We start from the raw sequence: 12,417 nt of genomic DNA, 5'->3' as shown, positions 1-12,417 counted from the left end.
GATCATTAAGCAAACTACTACAAGACTGCCTGATTAAATAACCGTAGAAGCAAACTGGAAGAGTGTGGTGTCTGCAGAAGGAGCACAACTTCTAGCTCTGACTCGGGGCCATTCACTGCGCTGTTGTAAAAATTAGCATACAGCTGATGTTCTGGCTCCAGGGTGAAAGGAGCCAGCTAGAGGCTCTGGTTTAAGGAAAAGGGCCCTGCAGACTGCATTGCTCCACTCCCTCATTGTCTTCTTTATGTGCATGTCCCTTTAGTGGCAGGTGTCGCAGTATGACCTCTGACCCAGGTGACAGGCTGGTTTGTGAGGGGGAAGTTTGGCACTTGTCTAGACTGATACATGTTACCGAGTTTGGTGCTGATATAGTGGAAAACACTCTCTAATGAACAGTAATGTTTAGTGTCTCATTAGAATATGTTAAATGTATTTATTAACCTTTATTTAACCAGGCAAATCCCAATGAGATCACAGATCTCTTTTGCAAGGGAGGTCTGGGCCTGAAATCAGCCTAACATGCATGTTTTTGATTTGTGGGAGGAAACCAGAGTACCCGGAGAACACACACACTTAGATTTTACATAGATATTATCCAGTTAAATGGCAAATATTGCTCTTTTTTTTAACAATTCAGCCTTTTCTTCAGATGAAATATAGTAATTCTAAATATGATCATGGCAAAATATTATGTCCACAACATGAAATGGAGTGAAAAAAAAAATTCCCTCATTTAATATTTTTAAAGAAACCGACTTAAATATATATATATATATATATAACCTCTGTGGAAAAACTTAATTTAAATAATCAGAAACTTGTCAAAACAATAACTTTTAAGAAATTTAATTTCATAAATAGACCCCTTTATCTTTTTACTTTGTTCTTTTTGTTGCAACAGACCTTTTATTATATGAATTTGAATGTATTTTGGTGCATTTGTTAAGAAAATAGTGGTGTTTGTATGGATAAAAAGGTACACATAAAAAAAAGAAGAAACCGCAGTACCTGGAGAAAACCCAAGCAAGCATGAGAAGAACATGCAAACTCCACAGAAGGACCCCAGGTCCAACTGGGGATTGAACCCAGGACCTTCTTGCTGTGAGGCGGCAATGCTAACCACTGATCCATTGTGCTGCCACAAAATACATTTTTATCACCCGTTACCAAAGGCAACAGTATTACTAGTCTGCAACATTAGCAAAATATCTAAAAAATAAAACTTAAAATGCATCAGTTTCTAGGAACACAACAAATGCATGTACAAGAAATCATTAAATAACACTATTTATTTACTCATAAAATAGTTTTTTTTGTTCTACAGACTTGATTTCAAGGAAGTCAGGGTCCTGCAGAAGCAACAAAATATATATTTTTTGTTGTTAAGATTAAAATACTGACAATGAAACAGAATCAGAGCAAAAGAGAAAATGCTGATTACAGGACAGGAGAAGTCTGACTGGAGGGTAAAATATGCAGTTTAACAAGCAATGTGCAACAATAATCAAACGTCCCTGCCCAGATTTTTTTGACCAATATAATTAAAAATAACAAAAGTGATGTTTTACTAACAATTTAAAGCAACACCATAGAGCAGTAATTGATTTTGTGAAGCAGAACCGATCTGGCAGAGACTAATTACGGAGGCCGCGTCACACGGTAGAAAGAATTGTTCAAATAAATACATAAACCATATCTTGACTTTAAAAATCACATCTTTAAACAAAAGATTAAATTCAAATTAAATGTAAGATTACACAGGGACTTAGTGAAATGAAAAACTGCGAAGACAAACTCCACTTTGGTTTAGATTCTTATATTTTAATCTTTCCCTTTCTGTGACCTGCAGACGTTCACACCGTCCTCAAGCATCATTTAAAAAACATTTGTTTCCCACGTCTAATAGACAAAACTAGAAACATTTTGAAAATTTTGCATATTCATAAAATCTAACCAGCATGGCTGCAGTGCCACCTGAGGACAAAACAAGACTGGGAACAAGCAAGAAGGCCCCAAGGAGCAGGGTAAAAACAGCACACGCACACACGGTAAATGTCTCACACCGCCCCCACACACAAGCGCTAACTCAACACTACTCATATATTTATGCTTGTTATACAAATAATATATACGCATGTGACTGAAAAATGCCGTACTTAAGTCATTTAAAATGAGCTTCTGAGCATTATAAAAGAAAATAGTGCACAGTAAAGGCATTCAAGCCATCTTGCTTTGCAGTATTCAGTTATTTAAAAGGGTTTCCATCTATTCCGAATAAACACAAAGTAAAAACACCCAACCAGCACTGCAAGGTCATACATTCACTGATAACCAAGTCGCTTAGGACCGTCCAGCAAAAATGTGGCTTCAATACATCTTTAAACTAGTTAAATGACTTTCACCAGCTGTTAGGGTCTCGTGGGATTGTGGTGAAAATGAGCCACATTTTGTAGTGCATCTGAAGAAAGATATATTCACACAGAGCTGGAGTTTACAGTGGTTTTCTGTTTTTAAAGGTAAAAAAAGATGGGACGTAACATTAGAGACAAAACGTGGTTTTGCATACTTGTGATTATTCAGCAGACAACCACGCTCGTGTGTATATGTATCAGATAGGAACCAGCAGACAGATCAAAACCTGTTCAACTAGCTGTCCAATCATTTAATCAAAGTACTTTTGCATTGACAAATAAACTCAATCCAGAGAATAGGTGATTTTTTTTCTTCTTGTGTGTGATACAATTAGTTTAGAGGGCAATGGGTTTAGTTACCTTTGGCCATAGCAAGTGGATTTCAATCGAATTCAACTTCCAGCAAAAATATATTTTCTTTTAATATTTACTGGCTCTATTAAGGTAAATCAAAACACTCCCTAACAGTATTAGAACAAGCTGTGCCTATTTTGGACACTGTGCAAAGCAAGCTATAAATGCAGACTGATTTCTATGCACATCCAGTGTTGAAAACAAAATTGCTCCGAACCAAAATTAAACTATGTCGTCTAAATATGATCAACTGTACAATGAAAACATATTAGCTGCAGTTTGTTATTGAAACTGCAGGTTAAAATGCAAAATCTGGTCTGAAAGCACTCAGTCTGTAGTGAAGCAGGCGCATAGTCCGGTTGTGACAATAACCTGCTGTTAAGCAGCGTGGAGTTCTCACTATACAGCTTAAGCGCACATACATCAGTTATTGGGGTGTAACAGAGGTATTGCTATCATTAACAAGATAAATCACTCTTGTACGGTTCCACTTGCACTTACAGTGCCGTGCCATTTCGTTTCATCTGAACTCAAAGCAGACAAGCTAAAAATAGGGAATCACAATACGCGACTGTGGAACAGAACGTTTGAAACAAAGAGTGCTCTCGAGCCATAGGAGTCCATGAGCAGACTTCAGCCGGAGACTATGACGAACACTACAAGTTTTCAGTGTACTAGCTGTTTAAAGTAGATATTTGTGTCCGGCGTCCTCATCCAGCGTGAGGTCCACCACTTCAGGAGGGGACACCCAGTTAGGCCGTGGAGAAACGGGAGTCCAGAGCTGAGACTGATTTGTGCTGTTTAACTGCTCCACTGAGCTCTCCTTCCAGGAAGACAAACTCTTTATCACCCCTCCACATGGATGAGCACATCTAATTCATGAACAGAGAAAAAATATATATGTTTGTTTTCAAAGTTTGGGGCAGCAAACAAACGAACAAAAAACCATCTAAACCTCAATTGAGTATCTTTACCGTGCTTTTTCTTGCACTCCAACTATTTCCACCTCATTGTCAGATGAAGCAACATTAATCTGGCCTTTGTGCTGAGAGCTCTCCTTGTGCGACAGCTCTGCCTCCACTCGGCCTGAAATAAATAAAAGGAACAGTCACACATTGGGAGGAGGATCAAAGCAGTGGAGAGCCTCAGGCCTCGCTGACGCATGAAGACTGCAGCTGCTTTGACACAGACAAAAACAAATCAACATGAATGGACACTTGCATAAAAAAAAAAAAAAGACTAACGCATCATGAATCGGTACCTTAGATAATTGATTTAATACTTGTGGGTTTTGTTTTCATCACCATGTCAATTTATTGATGTAAGGAAGTACTACTTTCACAAAGCACCAAATGCAAACCATGAGTGTGTGAGTTCAAGAGTACTTCAAAGGCATCTTGCTGAGATTAATGCCAGTTTCCCGTTGCTTTTGAGTGACACCTGAGCCCTTTAAACACCCCCCACCTTGCCTTTACTGACAGAAAAGGATCAGTTTAGGTATTTACTGGGTTTGCAACTGACCTGAGATTGAGCTCAGAGCTCTTACACACCCAGAGTGTGCTGCCATATCCTGGCCTCTGTGTGTTTTTAGCTCATGCCTTATCACCGTAGGCCGAACTGTCGCCACACTCACACTCTCCTGGTTAGAATCAGTGTCTGAAATATCATAGTGACCCACTACAGGAGGCCCGTCTGCAGGAAACAAAGAAAACACTTTATTATTTAAACCACGCCTGAGATTAGAGGGACTGTTTGGACACAGCATCCAGTCTCATTTGCAGCATCTAGAATATACAAAACCAAATAAACTCTGCAATCCCAGTTAAACTATTTTTGTCAACTGTAAAATAAAACAACTTGGTTTAGGAGCACTGGCCCTGCAGGAAAACATGCACGAGTGCAGCTAAGGACTTGCTAAACTGGTTTTTATAACTACAATTGTGAAAAAGATGGGACGTTTCATTAAATGAATGTAAACAAAAACAGAATGCAATAATTTACAAATCTCAGAAAAACATATTTAATCCCAATGGAACGCAGTGACGAATCAAATGTTTCAATTAGGAAGTCATTTTGTATTTATTTATTTTTTATTCCTAAAAACTGAACCATTTGTCAGCATCAACATTTTTTATAGTCTGCTCTGACTAAAATATGGATTTATGAACTTTGCAAATCTGATCGTATTTACATTTTGCACAATGCTCCTAATTTCTGGGAATTGGGGTTATGTCTTATTACAGTGGTTTGTGCTCCATTAATAAATCTGCAACAGCACAATACATGTTTTCTTTCTGTTTATTGGTTTTAAAATAACAGCCATTCACATAAAACTACACTAGGTTACAGTTATTACAAACCACGTAAAATAACCTTAGTGAGTGAATTAAATGTAATTGGATACTAGAGAGAAAAAGCAGACACGTATATCTTTGCGCTACCCTGTAAAAAGAATCTCTTAGAAGAGTTGCAGGCTCTGTAAACCAGACATATGTGTAGGTGTTGGGGGGGGGGGGGTGTCTGGACAGAATGTACATTAGGAGATGTGAGAGCACAACAGCTGATTGGGCTGAAATACACAGGTACCAGAGAAACAAAGCACTTGCCAGTGTAAAGGTTGAGTGTAAATGAATGAAAAAAGGACACATGTAAACAAGGATAGTCTCTTTGGTAAACATTGGACTGTCCCTGAATATTTTCAGTGCACATATTGTTTGCACCAACTTCTCTTCATTGTGTTGGCAAAAATGTTAATTAAAAAAAAAAAGGTACCTTTACTTTGAACAAATCTAGACGCTGGAATCGTTTAAATCTGAATGGCAAACGTAAAAGGAGTAATAAAAAAAAAAACCACGAGGCAAGAGAAATAAGATCAATCATCCTGTCTGCCACCACTTATCCACAAACAGTTATATCTTGCACACATGCTGCTGATGAGTTATTTTGGCGTTGCACATTCTACATATTGATATAATAGCATGCAAACAAGAGCCACAATGTGTTCAGCTTTAGGTTCTGTAAAACTGACAGCTATTTACATACAAAAATGCTTAGCATCCAATGTTTATAATAATAATAATAAAAATAAAAAAAATTAATGGATTCCTTCATGCACGTCTGATGGTTTGCAGTGTTAGCAGTAATGAGAGCGGTTACTTTAACGGTCAGATTAAGTTAGTAAAATTTAGAGGGAGTTCAGAGATGACAGGATCTGAACCAGAGGAGGTCATTTCATCACCCAGATCCGTACTTTCTTCTTTTTCCAGTCTGCTTAAACACAGTCATGCTCCACGCAGCAGTACTACTGACGTGTAAATCAGTATCTTGAGTTTTAGGATGAAGCTTAAGATGCATTCAGCATCTCATGCAGAAAAAGGCCAAGCTAGCAGGCAAAACCAGTGCAAATAAAACTTAACTAGGCAAATATAATATTGGGGAAATTTTGATACTCTTGGCACTGCAGCTAAAACAAAGAAACCCATGAGTCATTTGATGCTGCCAATTATCTGACTACTAAAAATGGACCAAGTTTTACCTTTTATCCCTCACTATCTTCTTCACACTGCAAAATGGCAGCAATAGCAACAAATGTAACAGAAAGGCCAGCGTAAAATATATATATAAAAAAAAAATAAAAAAAAATGCAAATCTTTAATATTTTAAACACTAAAGAAGTCAAGCAGGTCACATTTTGATTTACGGATAAGTTTATGATAAATGTTTTGATGTTAGTAAAGCTATGTCACCTGAATGAAACTTCACAACGTTTTCCTGAAGCATTTGTAAACTGCAAATGGGTCGAGAAAATCAACTTGAATGCTACAGAAACAGCACTGAAAATGCTTCATCTATGATACCATGACTTTAAAAAGACAAGGCACATGCTATTACACAGCGACACCTACCCAGCACTGTAATGATCACGGTTCATAGGTGCTGTAATACACACACTATATGAATTAGATAATCTGTGTTTGTACAGCTAAACAAAAAACAAACAAGCCAAACTATACGTAGTACGATAAGAGCCCTGATTTATCAGTGTAGTGAGATATGTTCTGCCTCCACATCACAAATGAGATGAATATGTCTGAATGTCAAATCTCACAGTGATTCAGTGCCAGCAGAAACATGGGAGTCTCATGCCAGCAGAGTCCAGTTCAAATGACCAGCTCAGGCCCATCTGCTGGTAATATCGTATCTGCTTAGGGAACTCACATCCGTTATGCAGTATTTTCCATTACCATGCTTTCAGAAGCAGCTAGTTCTACAAGTCTTGTATGACACAGCAAACCATGAAGTAAAGGTGAAATCTAAACATTCAAGAGACCAGGATCTGGAACACCTAGATTCCCATTCTGGGCAACAACTTCAGGAAGGATGTTATTGTTGTTTATAGGGGCGGGGGCGAGACTGTTGTTCTCTCGTGCCAGCATGTAGGCAGCCATGGTCTCTGCAGACTCTGATGATGGTAAAAAGGAACTTGGGGGGGACAATCGGGCTCCCTGCTGACCCTCGGGGGCATCGCTTGAGCGTTTGGACGAATCGTTGTCCGAGTCGAGGTGTGCAAGCTTTTCCATCCAGATGCGAAAGCGCTCCTCAGTCTGACGCTGCATGACAGCAAAGCGCGTCATAGCCTCCTCCAGAACACTGCCGATGCCATTCCTGTCCCACGAACTGGTGTCCAGCAGCCCATGAATGTGGGCTCCCACTCTGGAACTCTCCGATGCACGTCTGAAGCCAGCTTTAAAGACATTGAGGCCAAGCCATAAGAAAATACAGTAGCACTTTCATGCTTCGGAGGTGGACTTGTGCATAAAATAGAAAATGATTGTTTTTGGATACATGCAGATTGACTCTTTCATGCTGATGAACTACATCATGCAGTTGTAGCACTTAAAACTGTGTCCATAATGTAAAAATGGCAGAAAATATTTCATGTACTAAAGATCCCTAAAAGAAAACTGAATGTTTTGGGCGACTGATTCTGTGACTATGGTTTGGAGAATATTTTACTTGGTGAGTCTTTTAACACAAATTCATCTAAAAAAAAAAAAAAAAAAAATTTAACTGAAAACTGAAATCTACCAAGTAAGATTTCATCTGTCAAAACACATCTGTAAAGTTCTTAATGCAACAACCTGGTCGTACAAGAGCTAATGTAAAAAGTTAAACAGTAATTCATTTCTAAATAATTTTTATGTACCGGTACAATATTTACGGTTCTATATAAGAAAGAAATTGTGGGTAAAACCTTAATTGAAAATGTTAATCTTCAGTAAACAAAGACATTTCTTCCAATAGTACAGTATACGTAGTACTTGACACTACAACTCACTAAGATAGTTTCAAACCTGGGAAACAGTGCCAATGTGCATAGACACTCCAATCACTTTTCCCTCTTGTAAGTGTGGGACATCTCTATTTCTTAGTCAATGATTCAGTCAGAGCTGTGTATGCAAGAAGGGAAATACACAAAAGCTGCATAACTCTTTAAAAATGGTAAGAGCCATATAAATAAATTTGAGAAAAAAAAACAATTAAATCTTGTGTGGGCAAAATAAAGCTTCACCAACTTGGATCAACAAAACAAAGCTAGCCTGATTGAGTAAAAACAAAACAAAACACAAGATATAGTAAATTCCTAAGAGTGTTTTAGGTGATCTGAAAAAACTCTTAAAAAATAATAAAATATGGTCTTTGCTCATATCAGTTTACAGGAAATCCATGACTCACATGTTAAACTGCAGAAATCACACTGAAGGTTAAGATTATTACCACATCACAAACTGAACGACATCAACTAGACTTCCACGGCATGCAAACTACAAGACTAAGCTCAAACACATGAAACGTACACTGACAAGTGACTAAACATAGATCCTCTAAACAACATTTATGCGTTTGAAGACAATGAGAATGAATATAGATGATGAATGAGAAATTAACAGGAAAAAAGAAAATGGTTGGTAAAACAAGCACAAACAGAGCAAAAACTCCATGAAAAAATTAAGAATTTTACATTGTTTTAAACTAATGGTTATGCAGGGAGCATGCTAAACTGTCAGACTAAACTGTGTCAGACTGTTGACAAAATGTCACTATTGTTATATATTGTTTGTATTTAATCATAATGTATATTCTGTTGTCTATATTATTGTTAATCATGTAGTACTGTACAATAAGATCGCTGAAGTTTACCTGGAATATCTGTCTTGATTGTCTTGCTACCTCCAGAAGTGTCGTCGTCATCTGAGGAGCTGGTGGTGGAGTCACACGTGAGTTCACTGTCACTGGTACTGCTGTCCTGCAGCAGGTTATACTTCTTCCGTGCTGCCGCCTCTCGTTTCTGCCTCAGAAGACGTATACGCTCCTTGTGTTTCTGGCTCCTGTGACCTTTCACTTTCGCCAGCTTGCCATTGGTTTGTTTTTCCAGCCCTGCTGCTGCCTCCGTCAGCTGGCAGCGGTTCTTCTTTGCAGCCATTGCATTTGGGGGCATCTCACTTTCTGAATGCGACCGCCGAGATTTCCTTCCCCCAGAAGCAGTGGCAGATGTTTGTCCTTTTGCTTTTTGCCCTGGATCATTTGCTGCTTCCATTCTGCCCTCTTCAGGAGGATTAGCACCATCTTCCCCTGAGGAAAGTGTGTCTGAGTCAGCCAGGTGACCACTGGATGAAGGTGAGAGCATGCAGGGATTTGATGAGTCACTCTCATAAATAGGACGTGGTGCAGGCTTGTCACTCCCTGCAGAAGAATTCTGGGACTCTGGGGAGTCACGACGAAGCTCCTTCATCAGGCATGGCATGGAGAGGAGACTTTGCTCACCCTCAGTATTCAAGGGGCTGTCCTTCTCCCTTGGAGGTGAACTGGTACTAGTGGTGGTCTCCGTTTTCAGATGCTCATCTTGTTCTCCTTGAACAGAAGCTGTGGCTGATTGTGTTTCATCAAGGCACACCGAGAGACATTCAGCATCCAGAAATTCCTCTGCCTTCTCTGAATCAGCCATTTTTTTTTCAGCTAGTTAAGCCCAGAGCCCAATGGTCCAGCAAATATGGACCAATGTGCCTGGACAGGAAGTCAACTGCTGAAAGAAAGAAAATAAGACAAGTCAGTCACCCATGTCAGAAGGCTGATACGTGTTACCTGGATTATCAAAGCTTTAGAAATTCTTGCGAAACAGTAAATAAGAATAGGATCCAAACTGTGTATCCCTTCAGTTTTACTTATGACAATGACCCAATAAATTAAATAAGACATGCTATAAATACCATAAAGAAGATTTATTAGTTTATTTAAATGAGCAAGCATTGATTTATCAAACTAACACCATTTTAGTCTCTATCTGCATGTAAGCTACTACAACACAAGCAGGTATTAAATCTTAATAACAGTCATAAGACACCTGGAACGCAAATCAAACAAAAATTATTTATATCTATGCATTTGACACATATGACCATATTTTCTCGATTTTGCAGTGAAACAATAATGTAATTTTGCACCCAATACTTCATAGTAGACAATTACTTAATATTCAGCCACTCCAAAATATATATTCATACTAATTTTGGCTGAATTTTTAATTAGTTGCATCTGTGGCTAGCTGAGGCGAATTCAACCTTTGCTGCGTAGTGAAGCTAATATCTCGGTCGGCCCTTGGTAAACTTCGCGATAAGATCACAAGTCGTGGAAAAAATAATCAGGTTGAAGGACAGCTGCAATTGCAGATTCTATAAATGGCAGCAGTATCTATCCAGAGAGTGCAACCAGGCAGAATCGAGTCAGTACTAGCTAGCAGCTAGGAGCGATAGCCCACATACACACACACAGGTAGTGCTCGAGTCATCTACGTCTGAACTTACCACAGCGTTAGTTGATTCCGATCACAATGTCGTACTTTTTAACATCTCCTGTATTTATCAGGTTCCCTAACTTGCGTCGCACAAAAAGGACTTAGCTTGAATCACGTTGTTCTTTACAAAATTAAGAATATTTAATGAGTTTTTGACGCAGCCGAGTCACAGCTTCGCGAGCTCTCTTAGCCGTTAGCGGTTAGCTTCGTGTTTATTTAAAATGTCGCTCACAAAGCTACTGCGCAACTTCCGGTTTCCTCATTCGAGTTGTGCGCCCCCTATAGGTCAAATTAGGCAATACCTTTTTCAAAACCTGCTCTACTGATTGAGAGAGAGATTGCAAGAAATTTTTGATGGTTAAAAAAAAAATACTGAGAAATGTACTGAAATAAATACCTTGATCTGATGACATTAACATAGCTTTTATAAGATAATATTTTTTGTGTTTAAAGAATATGAATACATTTACATATTTAAATGTGCCCCACTAAATTTAGTAAAAATAGGAAACTGTGAGTTTTTGCAAGTTTATTATGAGTATGCATAAAGAACAAAAACAGATAAACATACAAACAACAAATGAACAAAACAAAAACAAGATGTCATTTGGCTAAAGTGAAGACAGATAATAAGTATAGTATCATCAGAAAGTATTCTACATTTTTCTTCATTTCCATGAAAAAGGTGCTTAACAATAATGTTAGACAGAGTATAAAAGTGAATAATGTAGCTCAGTTCACAAAGTCTTTTACTGTACAACTTTTTGCAAAATATGTCAATAAATACTTTACTAAAAGCATATCTCAGATTTTGTGCTGTGATAGTCTCTCACTCATGCTGTCATAGCTTTGTTTCAAATAAAAAAAAAAAACCCACTGTTTTAATGGATCAGAATAGTTTTCGAACCCCCAAACCGTCTCCAATTAATACAGTATAATAAATGGCGGCACAACGATTTGACAGATTAATTAAATGTTGATGTTTTGCATTGAAATCCTAGTCAGTTTGTTGTTTTCCCTCCCCGTCAGAAGTTTCCAGGCTGTCTGTGGTCTTCTTTGACGAGATTTGGATCTTCCTCACAGCAGGGGCATCATCAAGGAGAGGGGCTCTGTCCTCCGGGTCAGAACATTTCCCTCTCAACGTTGCGGTGCTTCATAGTAATAAAGGTACGAGTGCGGATTTCACTCAGAGTAATCCTCTTTTTCTCGTCCCACATCAGCATGGCCTTAAGGAGCTTGAAGAATTCTTTCCTAGCCTCCACCTCAGTCTGGTTGTCTTTCTCCTGCTTTACCTGATGAGTAAAACAACACAAATCTCAGCAGCTGTTAAAACATCTTATGTAATTATTATTAGCATGCAGTAAAAGGAGTTCTCACAAACTTGCCCTTTTGGTTTCATCCAAACCACAGAAGCTGTACAAGCTTTTGCTTTTGAAAAGATGTTTCTTTGCAAAGTATTCATCAGGGGTCTAAAGTATTGGAGATGTATGTTAACCCCAAACATAGTTTGGAATACACTTGTTACATGCAATTACAGTAATGATGTCATTATAAATGTCTGCTGCCAAAGGGGGAAGGAGGATAATATTTTTATACATGTCTGTTTTTAACCAGTACATTTTTAACAACATTTGCAGAAAGTAATAGTTAGATGTGCATCAACAGCTGGATAACTTGCGGAGTCAGCTTGATTCAAGATGAATACTACAGCTAGCTTACATTGGAAATCACAAAAATAGCTATAATTGTGTCAATTGTCTGTTAGCAAAATACCTCATGAATCACTGGATGGATTTTATT

General features: G+C 38.3%; 1 protein-coding gene across 2 annotated transcripts; it reads right to left on the bottom strand.

Moving 5' to 3' along the window:
• Positions 1 to 3,334: 3,334 nt before the first annotated feature.
• c18h18orf25 (chromosome 18 C18orf25 homolog) lies at positions 3,335 to 10,854 on the bottom strand. 2 transcript variants are annotated; one of them, XM_037691857.1, is made up of 5 exons: positions 10,628 to 10,854; positions 8,967 to 9,849; positions 4,287 to 4,457; positions 3,740 to 3,851; positions 3,335 to 3,637 (listed from the first exon to the last, which is right to left on the bottom strand). In XM_037691857.1, exons 2-5 carry the CDS (start codon positions 9,769 to 9,771, stop codon positions 3,448 to 3,450), a joined length of 1,278 nt encoding a protein of 425 aa, XP_037547785.1. In that variant the 5' UTR covers positions 9,772 to 9,849; positions 10,628 to 10,854; the 3' UTR covers positions 3,335 to 3,447. The 2 variants fall into 2 exon arrangements, with proteins under 2 accessions (XP_037547785.1, XP_037547786.1); XM_037691858.1 differs by lacking the exon at positions 4,287 to 4,457.
• Positions 10,855 to 12,417: the final 1,563 nt, after the last annotated feature.

The sequence above is a fragment of the Nematolebias whitei genome, chromosome 18 (assembly GCF_014905685.2).
Source record: "Nematolebias whitei isolate Nwh7 chromosome 18, NemWhi1, whole genome shotgun sequence".
Lineage (NCBI taxonomy): Eukaryota > Metazoa > Chordata > Actinopteri > Cyprinodontiformes > Rivulidae > Nematolebias > Nematolebias whitei.
The sequence above is the reverse complement of the archived record's forward strand: the minus strand, read 5'-3'. Positions and strand labels throughout refer to the sequence as shown.

Excerpts from the sequence above, each read along its gene's own strand:
- c18h18orf25 (XM_037691857.1), bottom strand. The coding sequence starts at position 9,771 with ATGGCTGATTCAGAGAAGGCAGAGGAATTTCTGGATGCTGAATGTCTC. Across the intron at positions 3,852-4,286 it reads AGCTCTGAGCTCAATCTCAG|GCCGAGTGGAGGCAGAGCTG; the intron begins GTCAGTTGCAAA and ends TATTTATTTCAG. Across the intron at positions 3,638-3,739 it reads GGAGTGCAAGAAAAAGCACG|ATGTGCTCATCCATGTGGAG; the intron begins GTAAAGATACTC and ends TTCATGAATTAG.